Below are 24,805 nucleotides of genomic sequence, written 5' to 3'. Positions count from 1 at the left end.
TGAGTGAGGGTGAGGGGTTGAGGGTGGGTGAGGGGTTGAGGGTGAGTGAGGGTGAGGGGTTGAGGGTGAGTGAGGGTGAGGGTGAGTGAGGGTGAGGGTGAGTGAGGGTGAGGGTGGGTGAGGGTGAGTGAGTGTGGGTGAGTGTGGGTGAGTGTGGGTGAGTGTGGGTGGGTGAGTGTGGGTGAGGGATTGAGGGTGAGGGGTTGAGGGTGAGTGAGGGTGAGTGAGGGTGAGGGGTTGAGGGTGAGTGAGGGTGAGGGAGGGTGAGGGAGGGTGAGGGGTTGAGGGTGAGTGGGGGTGAGTGAGGGTGAGGGGTTGAGGGTGAGTGAGGGTGAAGGTGAGTGAGGGTGAGGGTGAGTGAGGGTGGGTGAGTGAGAGTGAGGGTGAGTGAGAGTGAGGGTGAGTGAGAGTGAGGGTGAGTGAGAGTGAGGGTGAGTGAGAGTGAGGGTGAGTGAGAGTGAGTGAGAGTGAGGGTGAGTGAGAGTGAGGGTGAGTGAGAGTGAGGGTGAGTGAGGGTGAGTGAGAGTGAGTGAGAGTGAGTGAGAGTGAGAGTAATGCTTAAAAAAACAGGCTTATACCCCGGAACAAATGGGGTGCTTAGTGCGAACACTCCAGCCCTGGCCAGGTCGCTGTGACAGAGGCCCCCTGTCTACCGGTTGCACAATTGTGTATCCCTCCAGGCGCCCGAAAGAAAGAGGCAGGGTCCTGGAACACTAACTAAATCAAGTTCACAATCTCATGGTCTAGGCCCCTCTCTTAGTAGCAGGGGCGGCTTGTAAGGAGAGCCTCGCTCTGTGTGTGTGTGTGGGGAGGGGGCACGGGGGGCAGGAGCTACGTCACCCAACCAGTTAGCTTCGGCTGGGTGCTGTTAACTACACCACATCCAACAACATTCAGCTGAGAGACTCCATTATTGTGTTTCATCTCGGCTCAGTGGCTCTCGGGGTGCTGGGGGAGGGGTGCGAAGACGGGTCGCGGGAGGGGTGGGGGCACTGCACACGTTTTGTAGACTTGAAAGCTGTCGGCTGTTTTGTTCTCTGCGCCAGCTCCGCACACAGTTTAAGGCGCGCGGGGCTTCCATGACAACACCCAACGATACCTTTTATACAACTCCACATACGTGGAGCCCCCTCCCCCGCCCCTTTGTTGTGAGCATCCATTGAACCCAGCTAGCTTCTGCAGGCCGGCGCGAGCGGGGTGGGGTGTAGACCCCCCCTAGCACCGAGCAGGAAACAGGGCCGGCCCTCACCGCACAACTGGGCCTCACAATACAGTGCTACACGAGGGTTTCACAGAGCTGCGGGAAGGATTTCCACCTTTGTGCATTGCGAGGTCTGGTGGGCGAGTGGTTTCAAACTTAAGGCCTAGAAACACGAGCAGCAATAACTCGTCAGAACAGCATTTATTTTAATGAACTCATAAAGTAACAAGACGATGTGGCGACGCGCAACAGCCAGCAAGGAAGAGTAAAGCGGAGACCAGAGGGCTCAGGCTGCACATAGGCGCCTCTGCACACAATTCATCGAAAACCCGTTGCCACTACTGTGGGCAAGGCGGGGCCACTACAACCTTTTACTAGGACAGGACAGGCTTACTACAACCGTTATAAGGGAATAGTTACAGTCACTAAAGGATGGCGAGACATGCGCGATCACTCGCTCCGGAAACTGAGCAGCCTTGGGTAAAGCAGATGCAGTGGTGGTCGAGGAGCGGGAGACGCCAGATGCTGCACGCTTTCGGGGTGCTGTGAATGACCTTTGACAATGTTGTTTTCTTTTCATATTTTTCAGCTGGGATTTGGCACCTGGTAAACATTGTACAGACAGGTAGAGTAAACGAAGCCCGAGGCTACCCAAAGGAGGTCACGGATAAGCTTGCTGCATTTCCAACAGCGCTTTGGCTTGGTTCCTCTGCGCCTTTCTACAAAAATGCGACACGGCGGGAGGGGGCGGGCAGGGGAGGGGGCGGAGAGGGGAGAGGTGCGACACGGCAGGAAGACGGAAGGAAGAGAGGGGAGGGGGAGGAGAAATGCGACACGGCGGGAGGGGGCGGAGGGGTAAACAAAGACGGACGTGCACGCGCACGCGCTTTTAAGGTCAATGCGCATGCGCATAAGCTCAATGCGCATGCGCATTGACCTTAAAAGTCACGGGCACTGCAAGGAATCGCCACGATTCCTTGCAGTGTGGATAAAGAGTAGATAACTCGCAATAGTCTCGCTTGCTCGATGCGCATGCGCATCGACAGGCGAGACCTAAAAAGCAGGGCTATTACAGCAAATGGCTGAAATGTATCAAAGTCACAACTTGCAACCATCAAACTGGCTCAGTAGCAGCCGTAATCAGAAGGGTAAAAGGGACCTGAACTCAAGGTCAACCAGGACCTTTGATAAGAAGAATTCCCTTGAGCCATGCAATTCCACACCAACACAATGAATCCCCCTTCAAAAAGAGGACAAAACAGATGCAGGATTTCCTTGCAAACAAAATTAAAACAAGCATAAAAGACACAGACTGGTTTTAGAGGTCAGAAATTACTTTATTAGTGTACAAAAAATAATTTGAAATCATAAAAAATACGGCGAAACTAAAGGTCTTTGTTGTAAGAGTTTCATCAGTCTCTTAGCACCAATACGCTCGTAACATGTACTTGCATCAATAGTGGATAGAGCTGCCCTGGTGGTGGTACTGAGACAGACTATCTGCAAGGGTTTAGTTAGCAATTACACCTCATGAGAGGTGAACCCTGTCCCAAAGCTGAATCCCTATGTTTGCAAGAAAGAGGGAGAGAATAGCCTCAAACCATTGCTGAATCAATTCCCTAATCACTCAACACAGCTACATTGTTTGTAAAAGCGGCTCGTTCCTTTAGGCTACCCCAGAAAATTCTGCTGTCTGCAGAAAAGCAGTTTTGGGGTTCTCACCTTGTGGCCACTTAAAACTTAAAGCGATAGGCAGACAGCTTTACTTTCCCTTCACTTAAGTTGTCCCTCTTATCCCTGAAACAGATACAAGTGACCATACAAACATCCTGAAAAATAGACATTATCTAAAAACTCCCAGAAATAGAGTTTAAATTGAACACGATAAATGCATTCTGGGTGCATAAAATATTTTAAGGAGGTAAATCACACTTTCTTAATCTAGGTCCCCTGAAATGAGGTTAACAAGCAGGAGCTGCCTGGACATGTAAAATTCTAGCCCGGCCCTAAAATACAGCCAGAGTTGTAGTTAACTACATAACGGGAAGAGAAGACCCACACACCAAGAAAAGGAGAAGGGATTATATTAAAAACAGTACTTAATTCAAACTGCAAGGAATAAACACTGCCCCTTGGCTTTGCTGTCCTTATCACCGCATGGAGAAAAGGCAATGACCAGGCATATATGTCCACATCTCTCCCTCTTTACGATTGCAGAGAATAGATAACTTTCAGGGGCGCCTATTTCCCTTATATTGTGTGTAAGTGTATAGAATTGCAGATAATAAAAATGGATTTAGAAGCAATTTGTCACACCAAACCCATTTATCACTATTTGGAATCAATGCAATTTAGCAGCATCTCTGCCTCTTCCGTCTCTGTGCATTACCACATAAAGTAGAGAGAAACCCGAACATTTCCACAGCTTTATCTCATCTGTATCACTTCATGGACAAAGGTTTCACTTGACATTTACTTTCCTTATGTGTCCCTTCAAAGGTGGGACGCCTAGGCCTAATAATTTGTTCCTCCTATTCCTCTGTCTCAATGTAGACATCTTCCCCGGGCTCTTCTTTCAAGTGAGTCTCTGCTACTCTTAGGAACTGCATTAATGACAAGGCCGAAGGGTCATGGAAAATAAGAGCAAATAAACAGTGGCTTAGCTAGACCTATGGCTGCCTATGGCGGCCCCTGCATTTTCTGCCCTGCGGCAGTATTTGAGGGAGGGGGGGGGGTCTGGCGATTTTCTCGGTGGCCGCCTGCGACGGCCACAGGTAAGGGGGTGGGGGAGGCCTCTGCCCCAAAACTCTTCCCCGTGCCCCACTTTCTACGCCACTGCAATTAAATGAAAAGCTTGTTCTCATAAAATGAGCATCAATTAGGCCACGACAAAGTGACACAGTAACCCCCGTATGCTTTGTCCATTAGCACCCCTATTCATTTCTCCACTCAGGACATCCAGTCTTCTCAACTGAGGGAGCCATATCATGTTCACAGCACAATCTTAAGGGACCACACGTGTTCGGTTTCGTCGTGTACCCAGGCCCCTCACAATAAGAAACCTGCACTGATTTCCGGTCTCAGTTCCTTTTCATTCTGTCTCTCAGGGTACTAGGAATATAGAGGCAAACAGCAGCAGTAAAGGCAGGCGGATATCGCTTAGGAAGGGGAACTGAATAGTACTTACATTACTATAGTAAAAAACATGCATACTTTTATGCGGAGACCTCTTTTTTTCAACGGGATTGGAAAATTTCCTAGATTTAATATCTTGGAGGCAATGGCAGATTCAATGACTAAAATTAGTTTAGCAAAAAAATAATAATTCCACATTAACTAAACTGATCATCTTCTTTACAGCCCAGTATCACAACTGTAGGGAGGTGCCACTAATGTTGCCTTGGGCCAAAAGTCTAAGAATTCAGAGAGGGTGTGAAATACTCTTGATTAAAATACTACTTTACAATGTGACATGTTACATAATTGAAAAAGAATCACTGAAAACATGTTTTCAGAGTATGATACACCAATGGGTAATAAATTAGTTACTGAGAGAATTCAACAGCTTACTTTGAGCCAAATAAAATGCCAAGTTCCTACTCGCCTTCACATTAACGTAAATCCACTTTCCGGTCAAGCAGGGTTTAGCAAAAGGCACAGGAAATTAAACTTCTGATCCATGTCAACCCCGGCGGCGAGGGGTAGGTGCTAGAGGCTACGACAAGGGAATACCAACCAGATATTGTATTACCCGCTGTTTTACCCGCCGGAAAACTGTTGTTGCCTGCGCATTTAGCTATTTAGGTAGAAGCAGCCCAACACAGGTATCATGCAGGAAACACTAATTTTTCTGTTTACATATTAAAATTTAATGTATTCTAAATAAGATACTAATCACTTTGACGTAGACAGTTGACTAGAACACTTAGTTTCAATTGTAGGTCCTGAAGAATCGCTAGCTATTGCACCATAGCAAGAAACATGTCGACCAACTACAGCACACACTAATTTGTGACTCGTAACTTGGGAGCATAATATCCCAGCGAGTACTAGTTAGTTTGAATTTAATTAAAGTAGGGGACCGCCAGAATAAAGTAATTCCCGGTACTCCTAGCTTTATTTTAAACCACTTTCACACGTCTACACATTTCTGGCCCCCCCACCCGCACTTCATCAATACGGCTGTTGGATAAAAGATCTCCGCCAAAGAGCCCCTCTCAGAGGTGTTGCCCAATTGGTATTGCACCGCCGACCCAACGAGGAGCAAGCCCAAATGATGAAGCATGACACCTGAAAGGGTGTGTGAGGGCATTACATCCAACAAAATGGATGCCCAATCGTGGACTCCTTGAGACCCTACAACATCCCACACTTTTAGAGTTTAGTACAATCCATATAATCTCTAGGAACAGCACAGCCCTTTTTGTGATTACTCTTCAGCTGAGGGCACCATCTGTGGCTGGACGTACCACTCACTAGGAGTGGAAATCGACCTCCTCTAAGTAGATCTCTCCCTTTTGTTGTAAACTACTAACCCCTGACAATGCCTTTATTTGAAAAAAAATGACCACCTTACCATTGTAACATTTATTTATATTAGTATAGATTTGGTGTTCTTCACCGACAAGGACTGAAAAGCTTGTTAATTCGAGCAGATAATGTAATTGCCACGAAAAAGTACCATCTTCTATGTCACCATCTTAAATGCCCCAGTGGATATGAATTCAAATCCTCACTAGTCAAAACAATATAAAGAGGATCAGAGAATAACAGGTCAGGCCCTCAGGAACCAGACACTCAAATTCATTGTTGAAAAGTGAAGAGGCTAGCCTCCGCCTCTCTTCTGGAAAAGCAGGCCCTCGATGGAAAAGAGAGGGGAAACAAATCACACACTACCCCAACCAGGGCATTCAGAAATCAAACCTTAATTAGCTACATAGGTAAACTGGAATTCTTTCGAGGGGGGGGGGAGGAGCCCCCAACAAGGCTTGCCTCTTGCCCATTTCTGGAAGCTTACTTGGGGAACCTGGATTTGCCTTAAAAGGCAAAGAGATAGAACAGCGTAATGCCCTACTCACAAAACTTAATCCAGCTTCCCCCTTGTGAAGACAGACGGCACCCCTTCAGTGTCGACGATGATTCACGATTGGCTACAACGTTAACCTCTTCAATGAGTATCTGCACTGCTGTAGATCATGTGGTTCGCTCACTGGTTGCAGGATTGCTGCTGACCGCATCCACAGTTGCAGAACATCACCATGCTTCTTCCCGCTGTTTCTCAATTCCAACCCCAACCAACAAAAAGTCTCTTCAAAGGTGGACTTCCATCTAGGCTGTTGTCGACTACTTTAAAAGGCTAGTTTCTTTTGGGGGCATGGAGGTTGACTGGTGCTCAAGTCATCATTGTGCCCTCCTCATATCCAAGTCACCTGCTGAAATGAACATTTTATTAAGTCAACTACCCGTACAATAGCGATACTAACTTGAGCTGGCAAATAGGTTGATTGGTGAGTAAAGTGCTGTCTTCACAAAGACTGACTTTCGTAAACAGGCGAGTCCCAGCCCTCTAGGCTTTAAAACAATGGACACATTATGCCTTGTGATTGTTTCACAAGAGGTGTGGCACTAATATAAAATATAATAAGATATTTCTTCAATGTTCAAGAGTGTTCAGGAATTGGTAATTAGTTACTAAACTTAAAATCGAGCAGCCTTTCCATAAAAAATGTGATAACGATTCCAAGTGAAAATGTGCTTGTATTAGGGAATGCTCTTAAATGACTGTTGTGTACAACTCAGTACTTAAGTTGTTCAACTGCTGTTTTCTCCAACATGTCACATGAGTGTTAGGCAATTGTATGTTTGAGCAGTATATCCCGGAAATGCCCAAATAGATGAACGTCAGGTAGGCCCTGCTCTATAGTTTGAGGGCAACAGTAGATTAATAATTTCTTAGGCTACATCACAAGGAACACACAAGTAACAAGCGTGTGTGTCTCCAAACTAGTGGAGGGAATGAAGGGAAGGCTGGAGAGAGACCCATGGGTATGCAAATAGCAGACCAGTGGAAACAAAGACAAAAGGAGATTTCATGAGAGGAAGAGGCAAAGTAGGGGATGGAGGGAAATAACATTGAAGGCAAGGGGACAAAGGGAGCAAGTGCAACAGATACGGGAAAAAGGTCTAAAAACTACAGAAAGTGACAAAAATGGAGGTGAGAGAAGAAATATGTGGAGAGAGGAGATGAAACGCAAGGAAGGTTAGGACGACTGGGAATATGGAGAAATATATATAAATAGAAAAAGACAACGGTAAGAACAGACAACGAGAAAGAGACAAGAAGGACAAGCACGGCCCAGCATCAAAAATTGGAATGTTAAATGAAACCATTTTTTTTCACTTTCTCCACACCTATGAGATAGAAGGACGATAAAGATGGCTCAAAGGGGCATTTTGTAATGGGATACAGTGCAAGCAGTGCGGAGGCCTCCTGTGCGTACAAAGTTTTTCTGTGACCTATAAGCCACTTCTCAACAGACAGCACAGGTCATATCATCTCAGAGTCGTCGTTGAACCACTTAAGAGTAAAACAGGGGGCCTAAGCATAAAGTTCACTTAGAATGCCCCTCCTCCACACATATATGCATGGGGGATCAGTGTACTTCACAGGCAACACTCACTGAATGATGTAATGCTATCACAGTGGAGAAAAGTGCCCTGCAATGCATGCATTGGTGGGATTCTCTCATGTCCCTGAAAAAAGAGCAGGAGTGGATGCCTCCCCAGAAAGCTTTCATACCATTTTGATTCCCTTTGGTTAGTGGTCCCTAATCAAACACGCACTTTTGAGAGCGGTGACTATTTGGAGAGGAGTAGAAAGATGTGTGTAGCAGCTGAACCTAAACCATTGTTGGAATGTCACTAGGACCCATAAAAGCCCCCTGCCAGTGTACTGCAGGTAGGCAGGACTGAGGATTGAGAGCATAGTGCCTCTGGCATTCTGTTACACACAATGGCTCCTTCCAGGGCCCACTGGTGAAGGCCTGGCATTCGACGAAATCTGTCAGATCACCCACTCAGGTCTACTAGGATGGCATTGGTCGTAGTCTGTCCGAAGATAAATGCGCCGAGGACCACAAGCAGCACACCGTAACTGACCAGTGAGCACCACCTGTAAACAGAACACACAAAGATAAGGTTAGAATGCACAATTCTTTACCCCGGCACACGTTTCAACACTGGATGTCAAGGACAGTGAGGCGCACTAACAGCATTAGAAAGTGATCCAAGAATTGGATTATTATTTTTGCAACTCGTCCGGACTCTGAAAAGTTGAGAGGTAGCATTACCATATTGATAAGACCATCTTGAGTCAGGATTGAGATAACTTTTAAATGGTTTTATGTATATTTTAAGCAAAACAATATAACTTGACATTTCAATCAATTTGTATACAAGGAGGCTATCATGCATTCTTAGTACATAGACAGGGCACAGAAGTTAAATCTCATACTACCTTTTAACATTGCAGGCAATTCATAACCCATGTAAGCATTAACATATAAGCACACTTTTACTATTACACATTTACCACTTGTTTAGGTAAGCAGTAGCAGCCCATATATGATGTAGACATCCAGTAAAGTGTGTGGTATGGCTCATATTTAGGTGCCCCTTTGGACCTCTTGAGTAATGGGGCTTGAGTTCCCAGGGGTATCACTGCAACTGTTGGTAGGGTACAATTTCAATGGGCCTCATATGCTTTTTGGCCTATTTTTAGTAGGTAATGTGGATAAGAACATGTCAGAAAGGGCATCACAAAATATTGTGTCTTTCAGCCATATCAATATAGTTGGTGCTGGACCAGGCATCCAAGCCATGGCAATTGTGCGCCTAGATAGGAGTAGTAGCATCACACTTAACTTTTTGGATTGAGGGATTGGGCATAAAGATTTGGGACAAAGGTGTATCAGTTAAACTGTGATAGGTCTCAGAAGTAGAATAACTGAGATCAGTACTAGTTTACACTTTCTGAGCTGTGAGCAGTTGCAGTTGTTGAATAAAAGGGGTTCTGAAGGTCTGACATAGATGCATTTACAAATATGTGAGATGCCTTATAACTAAAAGTTACTGCAGATCGATGTGATGGTACAGCGGAAAGAGCTTTCAGTGCTGGAAGGTGGATCTATATTGTCCTATAAGGAGGTGCCTTAAGGAAGCGTTTCAGTTTCCATTAGGGAAATGGCGAGGAATGCTGTTGTTTACACTAAAGTGCTTTGGCAACTTTCTATTATGCACATGAAGAGTTGTGTAGTGCAGACAAGATTGGAAAAGTAGGCCAGCAATGAACAGCATGTTTCCATGCCATCTTGTAAACACCATGCGGGTAGTAGTCAAATGTTCAACCCTCACCGCCTTGAGTTGCTTTCCTGGACTTCAGACAGCTTGGCTTGAATCAAACACAGCCCTGGAAAAAATAAATAGATTTTTTAATGCATGTGGTGCCAATCTGTGCCATCGCAGTTCTACTTCAAAGTTTCCTGGAATTCATCCACAGTTCAAGGATCAAGTGAGAATCAAACTAAGCCCCAAAATTGAGTCCTACACCCTATTTTCTTGTTCTCTTAATTTAATTCACAATTAGTTACTGGATGGGGCACCCTATTTCTGTCAACAGTTTCTTTACTACCTTTCCAAACTTCCTTATCACTGTTGCTTTTTCGTTTTCTTCATTCCATTGGAAATTCTTCATAAAAGTATAAAAAGTCAAGGTAAATGTTAACAGTAAAAAAAAAGGAAAAAACAAAAAGCAACTGGCCAAACAAGACAAGTACAGGAGTAATTAGTCCACCACATAACACTCCAGAGATAACATATGAAAATAGAAGATTGCAAACATTGATTTAAGAGGCAGCAATGAAGAGGGAGCCTTCTGAACAACAGGACTGGGAGCCGACTGGTAAGGCTACGGCCTCCCTTGGCGAACTTTGGAGGACTTATAAAATATGTGACCCGGCAGTGCAATAAAAACCCACAGGACTCAGGGCAAGAGATTGGGGATATAAAGCAAACAAAAAAAACCCCACACAAGTATAAGAGAGGTAATGGTGGGCGCTAGTGAGCCCGAAGCAAGATGGCCGCACATTAGTGCAGCTCTGATGGTCAGGGCCTCAATCCGTCCATAATCCTTGATTTTTTCCAGTCATCAGAAATGGAAATTTAAAGTTTTGGACTCTACCTTTACTGCTGCATCCGTTGTGGTAATTTACATGCCTGCTGCCTCTCGCTGAGCTGATTTACATCATCTGCTGCCTGGCGCCTGAAATGGCGGCCACCGGGAACTGAGGCGGGCGCTGATCGCGTTGACCTGAGCCGTTGCTGCCGCCGCCTGTGGAGGCACGTTTCCAGTGCGGTGTTGCCCCGGTGCTGCTTGGTGCCGCTATATGCAGTTCGGGACCTGGCTGGGCCAGGCGGTGAGGCGACGTGCTGAGGCCGGGTGCACTGCAGTGGCGCGGCTGAGCATCTACGGTGCTACTCCCCCCGGGGCTGGCCTTACTGCGGGACGAGGTGAGGTGGAAGGCGGCGGACGATAGCAGGAGTCCGGAGCGCTGTGCGGGCGCCTGTGTGGCTGCAGCGGCGTGGATGTGCTGATGCTGCGGTGGGCCCCGCAGCTGGAGTGAGGTTGGGTGCCCGGTGGTTGCAGCGAGCTTCCGGAGCGGCGTTGCCGGGTGGCATTTGGTTGAGCGTACGGCTCTGGCTGGCGGCGGCCATCGCAGGGCTGTGATAGTGAACTGTGTGGCCCTGAAGCTGAACACGCGGGACGACTGGCCGGCGGGAGCGGTGAGCTTTTGCACGTCAGGGGCCCACGTGGGGAGACTGGCAAGTGGGCTGCACAGAGTGCTTTGGTGGGGGCTCTCCTCCACTGATGTTATGCGCCCTCGCTCCATGGAACCATACTGTCCCTCATTTCGTTATGGCACACACAGTGGAGCCCACTGAGCCCAGGCTGCACTTCTAGGTGAATATTTGGTAAACGCTGTGGGGGAAGGTGAGGACTATGCCCGCTGTGTTTTGGAGGGCGCCCTTGCTGCTGGTGGGGCCGGTTCAAGGAGTGCCTGCTCCTGCGCACATTTGAGACCGCTTGCTGCTCCGACTCTGCAAAGTACCTTTGGCCTGCTCTTGTGGCGCTGCATGCGGATCTGCAGCTTTTGACTCTGGTTAGGCTTGCTTGGAGCTGCATCTGTGCTTGAATAACTTCTAGAGAGTGCTTATGCACGGGTATTGCAAAGGATCTGTGGCAGTGCTAATTATAGATTTTCCCTCACGGTTTGTTTGGAGACATTTCTCTGGTGTGACCTTGGTTGCTCTGCTGGTGAGCGCACGGGTGGAACTGACTGGGGAGACCTTCAGTATTCTGGAAGTTTAAGAAGTGTGGTGCCTAATTTGTTTGCCCCTGTGGCAGGATGGGTAAGCCGGTCAAGCAGCTACAATCTACACTCTCCTTTGAGTCTAAGTGTTTGAAGAAAGCGCAGCAACAGGCAGCGTCGGAGACGGACATGGAAGCGGGGAGCATCTCCAAACTAGAAAAGATGTTGCTGGCAATGCAGCAGAACCTTCAAACTATTGATGGGAAGATAGATAACTTGAACCTACAAATGGACACCATGTCAGCGAAATTAGACAAGCATGGGGAGCGTCTGACGGAGGCGGAACAACGTATCTCTACGGTTGAGGACAAGGTGGAGCGTATAACAAAGTCTTGCTCTGAGGTGGATAAGGTCTTGGAAGTCATAAAGGCCAGGAACGAGGACTTGGAGGCGAGATTGCGCCGGAACAACCTGCGTATCACAAGAGTGCCTGAATCTACCAATACGGGCAAGCTGGAGCTCTATGTGGAGGACCTGCTGAAAACCATCCTTGGGGCGGAACATTTTTCAAATGTATTGGTGGTGGAAAGAGCACACCGGTCCCTTGCGCCGCGCCCGGAGCCGTCGCCACGACCATTTATCGCTAGACTTCTTAATTATCGATATAGAGATGCGGCTCTTCGGGGGGCGCAAGAACTGGGTACCACCAATTATCAGGGGCTAGAGGTGTCCTTGTTTCCGGACTTTACAGTTGCAGTTCAGCAAGCCCGGCGGGAGTTCTAGCACTTCAAGAAGAAGTTGTGTGACATGGACATACAGTACGCCATGTTATATCCCGCATGGCTAAAGATTCTATATGGAAACAAGCCACGGATCTGCATGACCCCTAAAGATGCTATGCAGTATATTCGGCAGCTGGAGAAGCGTATTACGACCAGACAGGCTGGTGAAGATGCAGATAATGAGGATTAATAGGTTATTGTAGTTCTATATAGCTCATGTATGCTATGCTTCACTGTCCTTTTGATTTTGTGCTCTTACTGCGATTTCTTTTACCTGATTGTAGGATCCTCTTTTGGGGATTAGAACAAGCTCTGCATGGGACTTGTGTTTGCTGAATGAGATGCTGTGCTGGTGAGCGGGGAAATTAGTTCTTATGCCTTGTTTGACATGCAGTTGCTTCTGCATTATTTGCTTGCATCTTATGGCCTGCTGAGATTCTTTCTTGGGCTACTCAGTATATGTTTGTGGACGTTGCAGTGGCTTGTGATATGTTTGGGGGTGGTGAGACGTTTGGCTGTGTCATGATTTCTTGTTTTTCTTTTGCGTAATACTTACATCCTTCTGGCCACTAGTGGCCGTCGAGCACTATTATTTTTTGCGGATACCTATGGAGGGAGACTATTGTACATTTGGTTACGCATTGGCGTCTATTTGTGTCTAGTACATTTACGATACTGTGATGACTGTGGGATATGCTGGGAAATTACTGTAGTTTTGCCCTGACTCCCCTAGGTACCACCTTGGGGTCGGAGGGCGGCTGGTGTCCCCCTAGAAGGGAATAACCTAAATAATGTTTTCTTGATATGGGCATAGCTTGTGAGAGGGCTCGCTTCTCGCATTGGTTGGGGAGGGGGGATTGGGTTGTGTTTTTTATGATATTGGGGAGTCTTAGCATGTTTGGGATGCTTAAGTGGGTGGGGGGGGCCTGTTGGGGATTCCACATATGGCTGTTTTTTGCAGAGCGGGATGCGGAGGTGGGTTGGTTGTTACGTCCGTGATATTAGTGCAAGGGATGCAACTTCTGTTTTACTTTTGAACATCGGAATTACTGCTGAAAGAGGGTAAGGTGACATGTATAACATGGAATGTCAAGGGATTGAATAATCCAAAGAAAACCAGGCAGGTTCTTGCATTTTTAGATAGGCACAATGTGCAAGTTGCCTTATTGCAGGAAACTCATTTAAATAAGCAGGCAGCGCAGAATGTGGCCATCAGATGGGCAGGTGTCAAATTTGTGTCATCGTACTCCTATTCGAGAGGAGCTATGATAGTGATTAAGAAAAATTTGGTGTTTGAACCGTCACATCTGGAGGCTGACGTGGATGGTCGCTACCTGTTGGTGCAGGGAAAATTGTGTGGAATGATGATTACTATTATTAATGTGTATGGGCCTAATATCAATGACCCTGCTTTTTATGATGTCTTATGGAATAAGGTTTATAGGTTACCACCGACCGCTATTATTTGTGGTGGCGATTTTAATGTCTTATTGAATGCAGATTTGGATAGGCACACCGCCTCTGACCTTACTGTTAAAAAGGCTGCGCAGGCAGTTCAGACTGGGATGCATAATTTGACACTAGAAGATATCTGGTGATTGCGACATCCTGGTACACGGGAGGGTACCTGCCACTCCTATGCGCATGGGTCTTGGTCTCGCCTCGACTACTGGCTGACCACTAGTGATATCAACATGCTGGTTACGTACGTTTCCCATTTGCCTAGGACCCTTTCTGACCACTCTCCTTCGCTGTTCACTATGACTATACCCAGGTATGCCCCACCGTTATTTCAGTGGGGAATACAGTCCTCCGCTTTGCAGGATCCAGTGTTCCGTGAAGGACTTAGGGAAGCTATTGTACAATACTTTGAACACAATTCAGGCACGGTGGATGGTTTAGACACCCTCTGGGAGGCGTTCGAAGTAACGATACGAGGAGCGTGTATTAGTCTCCAGACTGGGGTTCTTAAGTCCCTTCGGGGCTCCATGTCTGCTCTTGAAGCGGAACTTCTTGAACTTGAGAAACGGTATGACAGTGAGGCAGATGTGGCTACGCTAGTGACCATTAGATCAAAGAATATAATGAGTTTGCGGACATGGAGGCGAGGCATATGGTACGGCAAAGGACAGCGCAATACTATGGAGAGGGTGGGCGGCCGGGGAAGGCGCTGGCCACAAAAATAGCTGAACGTAGGGTTAAAAACACCACTGTCAATGCGATTTGTGCAAATGGCATCCAACATTGTGACAGTGAGGGTATCCTGGCCTCCTTTGTTGAGCATTATTCAGCTATGTACAGATGTAAGCAAACTGCTGAGGAGTCTGAGATAGCGGAATATTTATCTGACATAGCCCTGGTGTGGTTGTCGAAGGGGCAACAGCATTTTTTAATGCATCCTCTGACTTTGGGTGAGATACGTGATGCTGTTAATGCTATACCTAATGGCAAAGCAACAGGCACAGGTGAACTCCCAGTGGAGTTTTACAAAGAATATTTGGAGAGGTATGACGCCGCGGCCAGGGCGACTGACTCTGGAATCTGGGGATCACGGTTCGATCCCCGGCACTGGCGGCAGATTAGCCCAGCACCATGTGACTCTGGGCAATAGCTTGCTTAATCTTCCCGACGGCCCCCAGCGCCTAGAGACCCATACGGGCGATTGTGCGCTTTACAAATGTGGATTATTACTATTATATCCTGGTGCCGCATCTTCATGCTATGTTTAAGGAGGCATATGAGCAGCAGAGGTTGCCCCCCACGGTTCGTGAGGCGTTGATTGTGACCCTTTGTAAGCCAGGGAAAGACCCCGAGCAGTGCATGTCATATAAGCCGCTCTCATTGATGAATACAGATGTTAAAATTCTTGCTAAGGTCATAGCCACTAGGTTGCAGTTATTACTACCTGTTATGGTCCTACCGGATCAATCGGGTTTTGTCCCAATGCGCTCCACAGCGCATAATTTGCGGACGCTGTTTGCTGTGTTGCATCTCTTAAAGCCCACACTACCTGCAGCGGCAGTTCTGCTGGATGCCGCTAAGGCATTCGATTCTATATCCTGGCGGTACATGTTGGCAGTATTGCATCGTATGGGGGTCCCCTTCATATTCACTAATTGGATTCGGCTGCTATACACAGCGCCAGTGACGAGAGTACGTGTGAATGGCAGAACGTCAGATGTGTTCCCGATTGGGCACGGGACGCGGCAGGGATGCCCGTTATCGCCGCTACTTTTTGCTGTGGTGTTGGAGCCCCTGGCTTACATCCTGTGGCAGCGGCATGCTCAGGCTGCGCTCCGATTTCAGCAGAGACCTTTGGAGGTGTCAATGTACGCCGATGATATGGTCCTCTATGTTCGTGAGCCGGAAATACATCTGGAGCAATTGATAAGGGAATATATTAGAATTTAATGATATTCTGGGTTGGGCATAAATTGGGACAAATCAGTGTTTTTTGCGCTAACGGACGGTTCAAAAAAGGTGCAGTTGGAATACACTGTGATTTGGAGCGATGAGCCTGTTAAATATCTGGGTGCACAAAAACCCGCAGATTGTTGTGCGCGAAAATTATGGGACTGCTATAAGTAAACTTGAAGACAAAGTTGCCCGATGGCTGCAACTCCCATTAACGTTTGCAGACAGAGTGGCGCTGATAAAAATGGTGGTCCTACCAAAATTTCTGTATTTATTTGTCAATATCCCCGTTATTTTACGACAGCATTGCTTTACTTCGTTGTGCAGTATATTACTCACTTTGGTTGGGGAGGGAAAAAGCCACGCCTTAAATGGGAGGTTCTGACGCTACCGTACGAGATGGGTGGGTTCCGAGTGCCTGACATGAAACTTTATTATTTGTGCGCGCAAGCGCAATATGCATCATATTAGCAGACTGTGCCACCCTTCATGCCACATGTGGCGGTAGAGGCGGGTGCTGTCCATCCGATACCGTTACAGGCGATGGTAGTTAACGACACTACAGTCTTCGAGAAGGCAGAGATTGACACAATACACTGCACAAGGCATGCATGGAATGAGCTTGGAGATGGGCTGGGAAATTGCCATTGTATGCGCCGGCAATGCCGCTGCTTTATCATGGGCAACTCTATGTGACATGTGTAATGGGGGCTGTGAAAATTTTATTATCTATGAATAAACGTACTATGGGAGATATGTATTCAGACGGGGAGTTTCTTGGCTTGCCTGCATTTTTGGGTGATAGGGGTGGCTCTATTATGGCTGCCTTTATCTATAGTAGTCTGAGGTCTGCGATTAAGGCTTTGTACCCTGGCTATCCTGCAGAGCCCCCTGTGCTTGCAGCGTTGCAACATATTTATGTTATACAATCAAGGGCGAAAATGATTACGCGTTTATATAATGCTTCGCAGGCTGATGAAGTGGCTGTGAGAGTCGGGCCGATGTCTAAATGGAATTCTCTTTTGCCGCAGGCCTTGACAGAGGATGAATGGGGTACCTGTTGTAAACTGACAGGTCAATTTACAGCGAATGGAAATTTGTGTTTAATTAATTATAAGTACCTTCATCAAATGTATTATACCCCTGTTTAACTTTTTAAATATGGGTTGAGAGATTCAAATCATTGTAGGCGCTGTGGGGCTGAGGCAGCTGATTTTCATCATTTGGCATGGAGTTGTGGTAGGGTGGCTGAGTTTTGGGGAGACGTGACTGAAGCATTAACAGCTATGGTGGGTGAACCTGTACTTTGCACCATGTCTGTCTGTTTGTTAGGCAATGTACTGTATCTTAAACTGTGTAATAGTAGGCTGGTGGCTCTGGCGCTCTTATTGGCCAAACGCAGGGTGTCGTTGCATTGGGATGGCAAACCTGCACCCAAGTGTTAGCAATGGTTGAAAGATATGGCGTTTTGTCGTGACCAACTTTTGTGCTATTGGGAAGAACTACCCAGAGCCTCTAGGCCTAGAGACTTCTGGAGTCCCTTTACTGCATATCTTATGGCTCAATCTCCTGACTGATGGACGTTTATATATGTTTGCAATGGTTCAAGATATATCTGTAATGCAATTGTTCCAATGTACCAGATGTATAAGCTGACGATGTGCACCCTACTGTGGATAGACTGTTCTGTATCTCTGTAACCTGTACTCTGCAATGTTTTATCGCTACATGTATTGTGTGATAAGGATTTTTCGTGTTTGAAAACCTAAATAAAACATTAAAAAAACAACAAAAAAATAATAAAAAAAAAAGTATAAGAGGTAAAGATGGAACAATAGGGAGAAAAAGGTGAAGTCCTGAGAAAGATGAGAAGGAGGGGAAATAGAGAAAGGTGAGGTAGGGAGAAGTTATGAGAGACACAACTGAAGCAGAGAGACGGGTCTAAATAAAAATGTAAGGTAGCGAAAGAGGTGAGGAAAGGAGTATGTTAACCTGTAAACATCTGTTTGTGGCATGCGGTGCTGTAAATTCACATGCTCTCCATACTCCGGTCATCTAGTGTTAAGTCCGGAGTAGTGCAAGTACTTTTTCTTTGAAGAAGTCTTTGGAATCAAAGGTGTAGTGACTTCTTCTCTTGGTGGTAATGCGCATGGGCATAAATTCCAGTGTTTAATTGTTTTCCCACAGGCGATGAGAAAGGAGTGTAAAGTATGTGTAAGCAAAGCGATGACCATGCAAAATGTATAGATAGTGAAAACTAGTTAATGTAAAAAACTGCATCAGTCACAGGTATTTGGGAAGGATGGTGGGCACATGTGAATCTATTGCCCTACATGCCATGAACACATGCTTACAGGGTAAGTTACATATTCCATTCTATAGCATGTGTGGCTTTAGATACATAAGCTCTCCATAGACTGTAAAGCAGTCCCTTCTCCTAATCGCGGTGGCAGTAGTTTGAAAATTAGTACATAACATACCTGTCCGACATTGGCTTGTTGTTGTGCTAAAACATCCACACAATAATATTTGGTGAAAGAGTGTGGTGTGGACCATGTAGATGCTTCACATATATCAGCTAAGGGGAAATATTTCCTAAAAAGGCCATGGGTACTCTCTTTTTGCGAGTTGAGTGTGCTCTGTGAGGAAGAGGTAAAGGTCTTTTGGTCTTAGCATAGCAAGTTTGAATACATGTTACTAGCCATATGGCTATGGCCGCTTTGGATATAGGGTTGCCTTTGTGTGGTGGAGAAAAGGCGACAAAAAGTTGATTAGACTTTCTGAAAGTTTTAGTTCTATCAATGTGGAACATAAGCGCTCTTTAGACATCTAATGAATGAACAGCTCTCTCCGCAACAGAACCAGGTTGAGGGACAAAAACTGGCAATTCAATTGATTGACTGATGTGAAATTGTGAGACCTATGCACAATTTTGTATTGTTGTTATACAAAGTTACACAATTTCATCAGCATAACAATGTGTACCATACATGAATAAAAAAGGAAAGAAAGAAAGAAAAAGAGTACATAAGACAATTCACTCTGTCTTTAGTAAAACTGCCAATTTGTGTAGAAAATCAATCAAGATTGGCACATAATAAATGCCCAATTGTCCATCTATTGAGCTGCTGTGTTCCACCAACTAAGCCTTAATGAGTCAACGCATTTTGATGGTACACTAATTCACACCATCTTTTTCAAAACCACAACAATAACTCTCTTTTTAAATTGATTATTTGGCAGCTAGCACACTTTACAATTAGTTTCTAGTGGTCCCAGTATCCAAAGGTTTTACACTATCCGGGCTTTCCCTGTTTGTCACATGTGCGTGTGCTTTCGGTGCCGACCCAGACCATGGCTAGATAGCAATGGTGGCCCGGGGACCAGGGATTCTGAGACCAGCAGTGCAAAATGGTTTTGGAAGGATTGGGCTGGTGGACAGGAGCAGGGGGAGCTGTACCCGCAGGTTGTTAGGATGGAGTAATGTACTCTACTTTAAAGTCCTATTCAAGCTCGGAGTCCGAACTTTCATTGACAGAGAAGGCCCCTCCTCGTAGATCGCTGGCTGGGCGTGATCCTCACCAAAGATGTCAGGAGTATCGTCGGTGTCTCTGTAGGACATCTCGGGCGACGAGCTCTATGATCCCGAAGAGTCTTTTTGGATTGAATGACTTTCAGGTGGCATGGACTGCTTTGTGTTCGGGGGACAATCATAAGTTGCACACCGAGTGATAGTCTATATAAGAGTACTTTCCGTGGCAATGCGGGCAGTACCGAAAGGGCATGCATTCCATTACCAGCGGAGCATTTTTGGGAAGACTGGTAACAATGGAGAAGGTAGGTCTAGAAGGGTGCCACCCGAAGGGCCTTCGGTCAAACAGGAATAGAACCAGATGAGGTTTTTTTTTATCAGAGTTGCAGAAGGAGAAGCGCAAGCTATAACAAGACAGTCAAAGACCAAGAAAAGAACCAGAGAATCATCCCGAAATGGAGTAAAAAAGCAGAGAAAAGGCACACACCCAACTGCGGAGAAAAAACAATCCAACAATAGAGTCTATACCCATGCGCATTAATACAAAGAGTAGTCACTACACCTTGTGACGCAAAAGACTTCTTCAAAGAAAAACAACTTGCACAACTCTGGACCCAACACTAGATAGGAGGAGTATTCAGAGGGCGGTTTAGGTGAGGGTTTCTGTTGAACAAGGAATTTGCAATTATTTTGACAGCAAACTCAGCGGAGCGGCTATTGCTGTAGATTTATTCAGAGTAGAACCCAGAGCCAGACACCTTTCAAGCAGCTGGCCACAAATATCAGCAAAATTGTTTCAATGTATTGTTTGTTCCAGAAACCTCTGCCGACAGTTTTATTTTTTATTTTTTGTAAATATTGTAGGAAGAGCGAAGAGTACCCCATGTAACACAAGCACAGCCCCAGACTATAGCCAATGTTGTAGAAATGTTATAGAAAATGTTGGTTCAATTGTAAACTTCATAACAACAGTCTGGGGTGGTATCTTTAGGCCAAACAGGAGGTAGCAGATTTTTATTTTCGAGGAGGATCCCGATTTTAATGGTTACCAGTAAGTAAATGTCTCCTTTGCCGCCGTACATTCATCTAGAATCCAGCACAGACAAAAATGCAATATGTTTCCTCATTTGAATGGAGCTGAGCCCCCATGAAAATGAGGCAACGCCCTTTGAATGCATGTTGGTGTGACCTAGATTACAGAAAGTGACGTAGAAGCATCATCGGCCCCTTCTCTAATACCAAATGACACAGAGGTGCAAAACATGGGCGCGCACGTCTGTTAATTTTCGATAATATGGCCCCAATTGTCTTCAAAGATATGATAACGAAAGGAATCTGCATTGGTTATTTATTGTTGCATCTTCCCATATCCAAGTTTCAAGCTCCTGCCACCTCTTAGAGTAGCCACATTGCACATGCCCCTAGAAAATGTCTCACACATTCTTCTGCATGACGCTTTCAACCTAGAATCAAGTACCAAACTTAAAACCTAGCCCAATATTGTATACAGCGACCATAGGCCATCGCCTCCGCATGATCCTCATTGTCCTGGTTCAAATATACGCCCACCTTTGCGGCAAAACTGGATCATTGTCAACTATGCTCTTTTGAATCCTAATTTTCCCCTCCAGTGGTCACATCTTGCTCGGTCACAATTGGAACACATCTTCTAGCTCAGACATTACACACACACATACACACGTAGCTCAAACTTCTCATATTCAAATGCTTCCAGCCTCCCACACTTGCCTCCTTGGTCCCTAGGCCCTGTACACCTTAAAAAAGGCATTCTAGTTATCTAGCAAGATTCTGCAACATAAGAGGGCTTCCCTGGCTCCCAGGTCAACAGCACCTCCACACAGCTCTTGCTTCATACACTCAAAGTGCTACAAGCCTCCCTCATACGCATTGTGATTTCTGCCCTTAACACCTAATCTCAACAACCGTCACCTAGTTAAGCAGCTTCAAATGTGCTAAGTAAATGCAATGAAAAACACAGCTACTTACTATCTTGCTTGTCTTCTAAACCCACAAGGCTCACGTCAAGTTTGACATCTACCTCTATACGACTTCTGCCCATATACTTTTTTTTTTTTTTTTAAACCTTTATTTGGAGACAAGCAGGGTCAAGGGAAGTGCATACACAATACATACAGACATATATGGCCATTACAATGGTACGTCAGAACCAAAAAAATGAGATACAAGCCAGTACAGGGCAGCAGACCAGTCAATACAAGGAGCAACATCGGAATGCACAGTGCAAATTAGAGAGCAATGATCCAGTATGTTGAGGCAAGCTAATGAGACAATACAATACGGACACAGTCGATTAGCGCACAATAAATAAAAACAAAGGAAACACAGATGTAAGGGACACATAAAATAAAGGTACCCGACAGGGATATGACCTCAGTTCCCAGCCATATACTTGTCGTAAGGGGAACTACAGCCCCCAATAGCTCGCATGGAAAGGAGACAGCGCAGCCACTCCCCCAACACTGGGAGATCAGCAGGCGTAATGTAAAATCCCAGCCCATCAAGATGCCATCAACCAATCCCTTCACGGTCCCCTGATTCAGAATCAGAGTCCTGCACAGCTCTGGTTAGGAGGTACACCTGGAGCGGGCTCCAAAAGTCCTTCGGTCTGCATCGGACAGGCACCAGGTCAGAATAGATGTTGTATTGATCCTGACAGTATATGAGGTCAGTCACCCAATCCTGAAAGCGCGGCACCCTGCCACGACCCCAGCAACAAGCAACCCTACGCCTAGCCAGCAGCAGGGCCACGTCAACAAATCTACGGTGAGAGGCAGGCACGTCCTTAGAGTAGCCCAGCAACATCACTAAGGGGTCAAATGCTACCCCATCCTCCGCCATAATCTGCAGGGCCTCATGAACCTGAGTCCAATATTCTAATACACCCGCACAACTCCAAGCCAAGTGCAGGAAGTCAGCGCCTTCCGCACGACATCTAGCACACCTGTCATCTTCCGCTAAATGAAACCGTAGTTTCCTCGCCGGGGTATAATAGTACCTCTGAACAAACTTGTAGTGGATAATTTTAAGGCGACAACTAGAAGAAACATTGGCCGTGAGCCCACAACAGTACTTCCACTGCTCGTCGGTAATAGGAGCACCCAACTCGGCAACCCACTGCTCGCGCACCCGATTGGCCGGGACCGAACGCTGTCTGCGAATAGCCCCGTATAATTTCGACACCAGGTGTCGTCCATCTGAAACCAACAGCACGTGGAGGGGGAGAGTAACCCCAGGCTCCGAAGGGAAATCTGAAAGCAGAGCACGCATGCCCTGCCGTAAGCGGATGAAGTAGAACAGCTCTAGAGGGGAGCAAGCAGCCGCTCCAAAGAAAATGAGCCTGCGTACGGAAGGCACCCTCATGAAACAAGTCGCCCCACGTGAGGATGCCCAGACGCTTACACATTCGTTGAAACCCCGTTTCCAACAACAGCGACAGATCAGGATGATAAGACAGAGGCAGAGCCGGCGAATAAAGAAAGGAGACGCCCAGCAATTGAGCCACCCGCTTCCAAGCATCCACCGTGCACGTCACAGTCGTGCGAGGCGTTTCCACGTCGGACACCTTGCCCAAAACCATCCCCTCCAGTGGGAGCGGGTGGGCAACCCAATGTTCAGCAGCAATCTGGGGCATGAACGGCGTGGGGCGCATCCAGTGATAAGCGTAATGCGCCTGAGCGCTGAGATAATAAAGCTCGAAGTCAGGGACGTCGAATCCGCCATCAGCATAGGGCAACGTAAGGGTAGCCCAAGCCACCCGTGGCTGCCTGCCCCCCCCAGAACAACCGCAAGAGCTCGGAACGGAGCCTGCGAAAGAAATAAGCACCAGGATGATACGGAAGGTTTTGAAAGAGGTAAAGAAAGCGGGGTAAAACTACCATCTTGATAAGGGACGCCCTACCGGCCATGGAAAGAGGCAAGGACATCCACCTGGTGACATCATCTGCAAGTTTGGTAATAGCCACCCCATAATTAAGCCGAACCGATTCTTCTCTGTCCAAGGACACGACAATGCCAAGATAACGCAACTCCGAATCACACCATTCCAGAGGGTAGTCAAGGTGAAACCTAGCTACAGCAGCAGTGAGGGGGAAAAATTGAGACTTCCGCCAGTTAATATGGACACCGGAGACCCCCCCAAAAGCGACCAGCTCTCGTAAGAGCGAATTAAGGTTGTTCTCAGGGTCCTTGACATAGAGTGTAACATCATCGGCGTATAAAGAAATACCGACCTGCCGCTGAAGACAATTAAAGGCGCTCTGCTGGTGAAACTGACAAATCCTGCAGGCCAGTGGTTCAATGGCTATAGCAAACAAGAGGGGCGAGAGGGGGCATCCCTGTCGGGTCCCTCTCGTAAGAGGGAACGAGGGGGATAGCACCCCATTCACCACCACCCTCGCCATCGGATCAGTGTATAAGAGCTTAACCCATGAGATGAAGATCCTGGGGAAACTCATTCGACAAAGAACATCAATAAGATAGCCCCACTCAACAGAGTCAAACGCCTTAGTGGCATCGAGAAAGATGGCGGCGACCGGGACAGTAGGAGCAATGGTTGACACAAGCGAAAACAAGGTGCGAAGATTGTGGGAGGTAGCACGGCCAGGCACAAATCCCGACTGGTCAGGCAGCACAATAACGGGCATGAGTTCGGCTAGTCTTACTGCCAATACCTTCGCGAGAATTTTGACATCGCAGTTGAGCAATGAGAGGGGCCTATAAGAGCCCGCATCCAACGGATCCTTACCCGGCTTAAGCAGCGACGTAATGGCGACCTCGCGCATGGAGCCCGGCAGACGCCCCTCCTCCAGGGACTCCTCAAAAACCTCACGGAGCACAGGGGCCATGGTGTCCACATAACACTTATAAAATTCAGCAGGAAGGCCATCCAGACCGGCGGCCTTCCCATTAGACAGAGACATGATGGCATTCCTGACCTCCTCCACCTCCAGGGGCCTGCCTAAGAACTCCCGATGACCATCCGATAACCAACAAAGTGCCAGCTCATCAAGAAATCCGCCATATCGAGTCTCACCCGTCTGCTGTGTCGTGTAAAGGTGTGTATAATGGTCAATAAAAGTACGCTGGATCTCCGAAGTGTCTCGACAGCGAGTGCCATCCGTGGACACCAATTCCAGCACGTCAGACCCATGCCTTGGATGTCTAGTAAGGGCAGCGAGGACCTTACCGGGCCGCTCCCCTTCACAGTATCGCCTCGCCGTCCAGTATTTCCCCCTATGCTTAGCCTCTCTAGCAGCCTCCTCCTCATATTCGGAGAGCTTAGTACGGAACTGCGCCAGAAGATCGGGATCAGAGTCAACCTGCATCCTGCGTTCTAAGTCTCGCAAGTCAGCTTCCAAGCCCTCGAGGGTCCGAACAATCAGCCGAAGTACTCCACAACTTTTAGAAATAGTGACACCCCGGATAGTAACCTTGAACGCCTCCCAGATGACCTTGACGCTGTCCACAG

At 46.9% G+C, this 24,805-nt stretch overlaps 1 protein-coding gene across 1 annotated transcript in view; it reads right to left on the bottom strand.

Annotated features, from left to right (window-relative positions):
* Positions 1–2,517: 2,517 nt before the first annotated feature.
* The window catches only part of SLC38A7 (solute carrier family 38 member 7), a 192,336-nt gene continuing 170,048 nt past the window's right edge, over positions 2,518–24,805 (bottom strand). Inside the window, exons 10-11 of the mRNA XM_086945300.1 lie at positions 9,614–9,668; positions 2,518–8,372 (exon numbers count right to left, since the gene is read on the bottom strand). Coding sequence (XP_086801426.1) covers positions 8,270–8,372; positions 9,614–9,668 — 158 coding nt within the window. The 3' untranslated portion in view covers positions 2,518–8,269. The remainder of the gene's footprint in view (positions 8,373–9,613; positions 9,669–24,805) is intronic.

Source organism: Lissotriton vulgaris, chromosome 12, assembly GCF_964263255.1.
Source record: "Lissotriton vulgaris chromosome 12, aLisVul1.2, whole genome shotgun sequence".
NCBI lineage: Eukaryota > Metazoa > Chordata > Amphibia > Caudata > Salamandridae > Lissotriton > Lissotriton vulgaris.
This window is presented reverse-complemented; position numbering and strand designations above follow the sequence as displayed.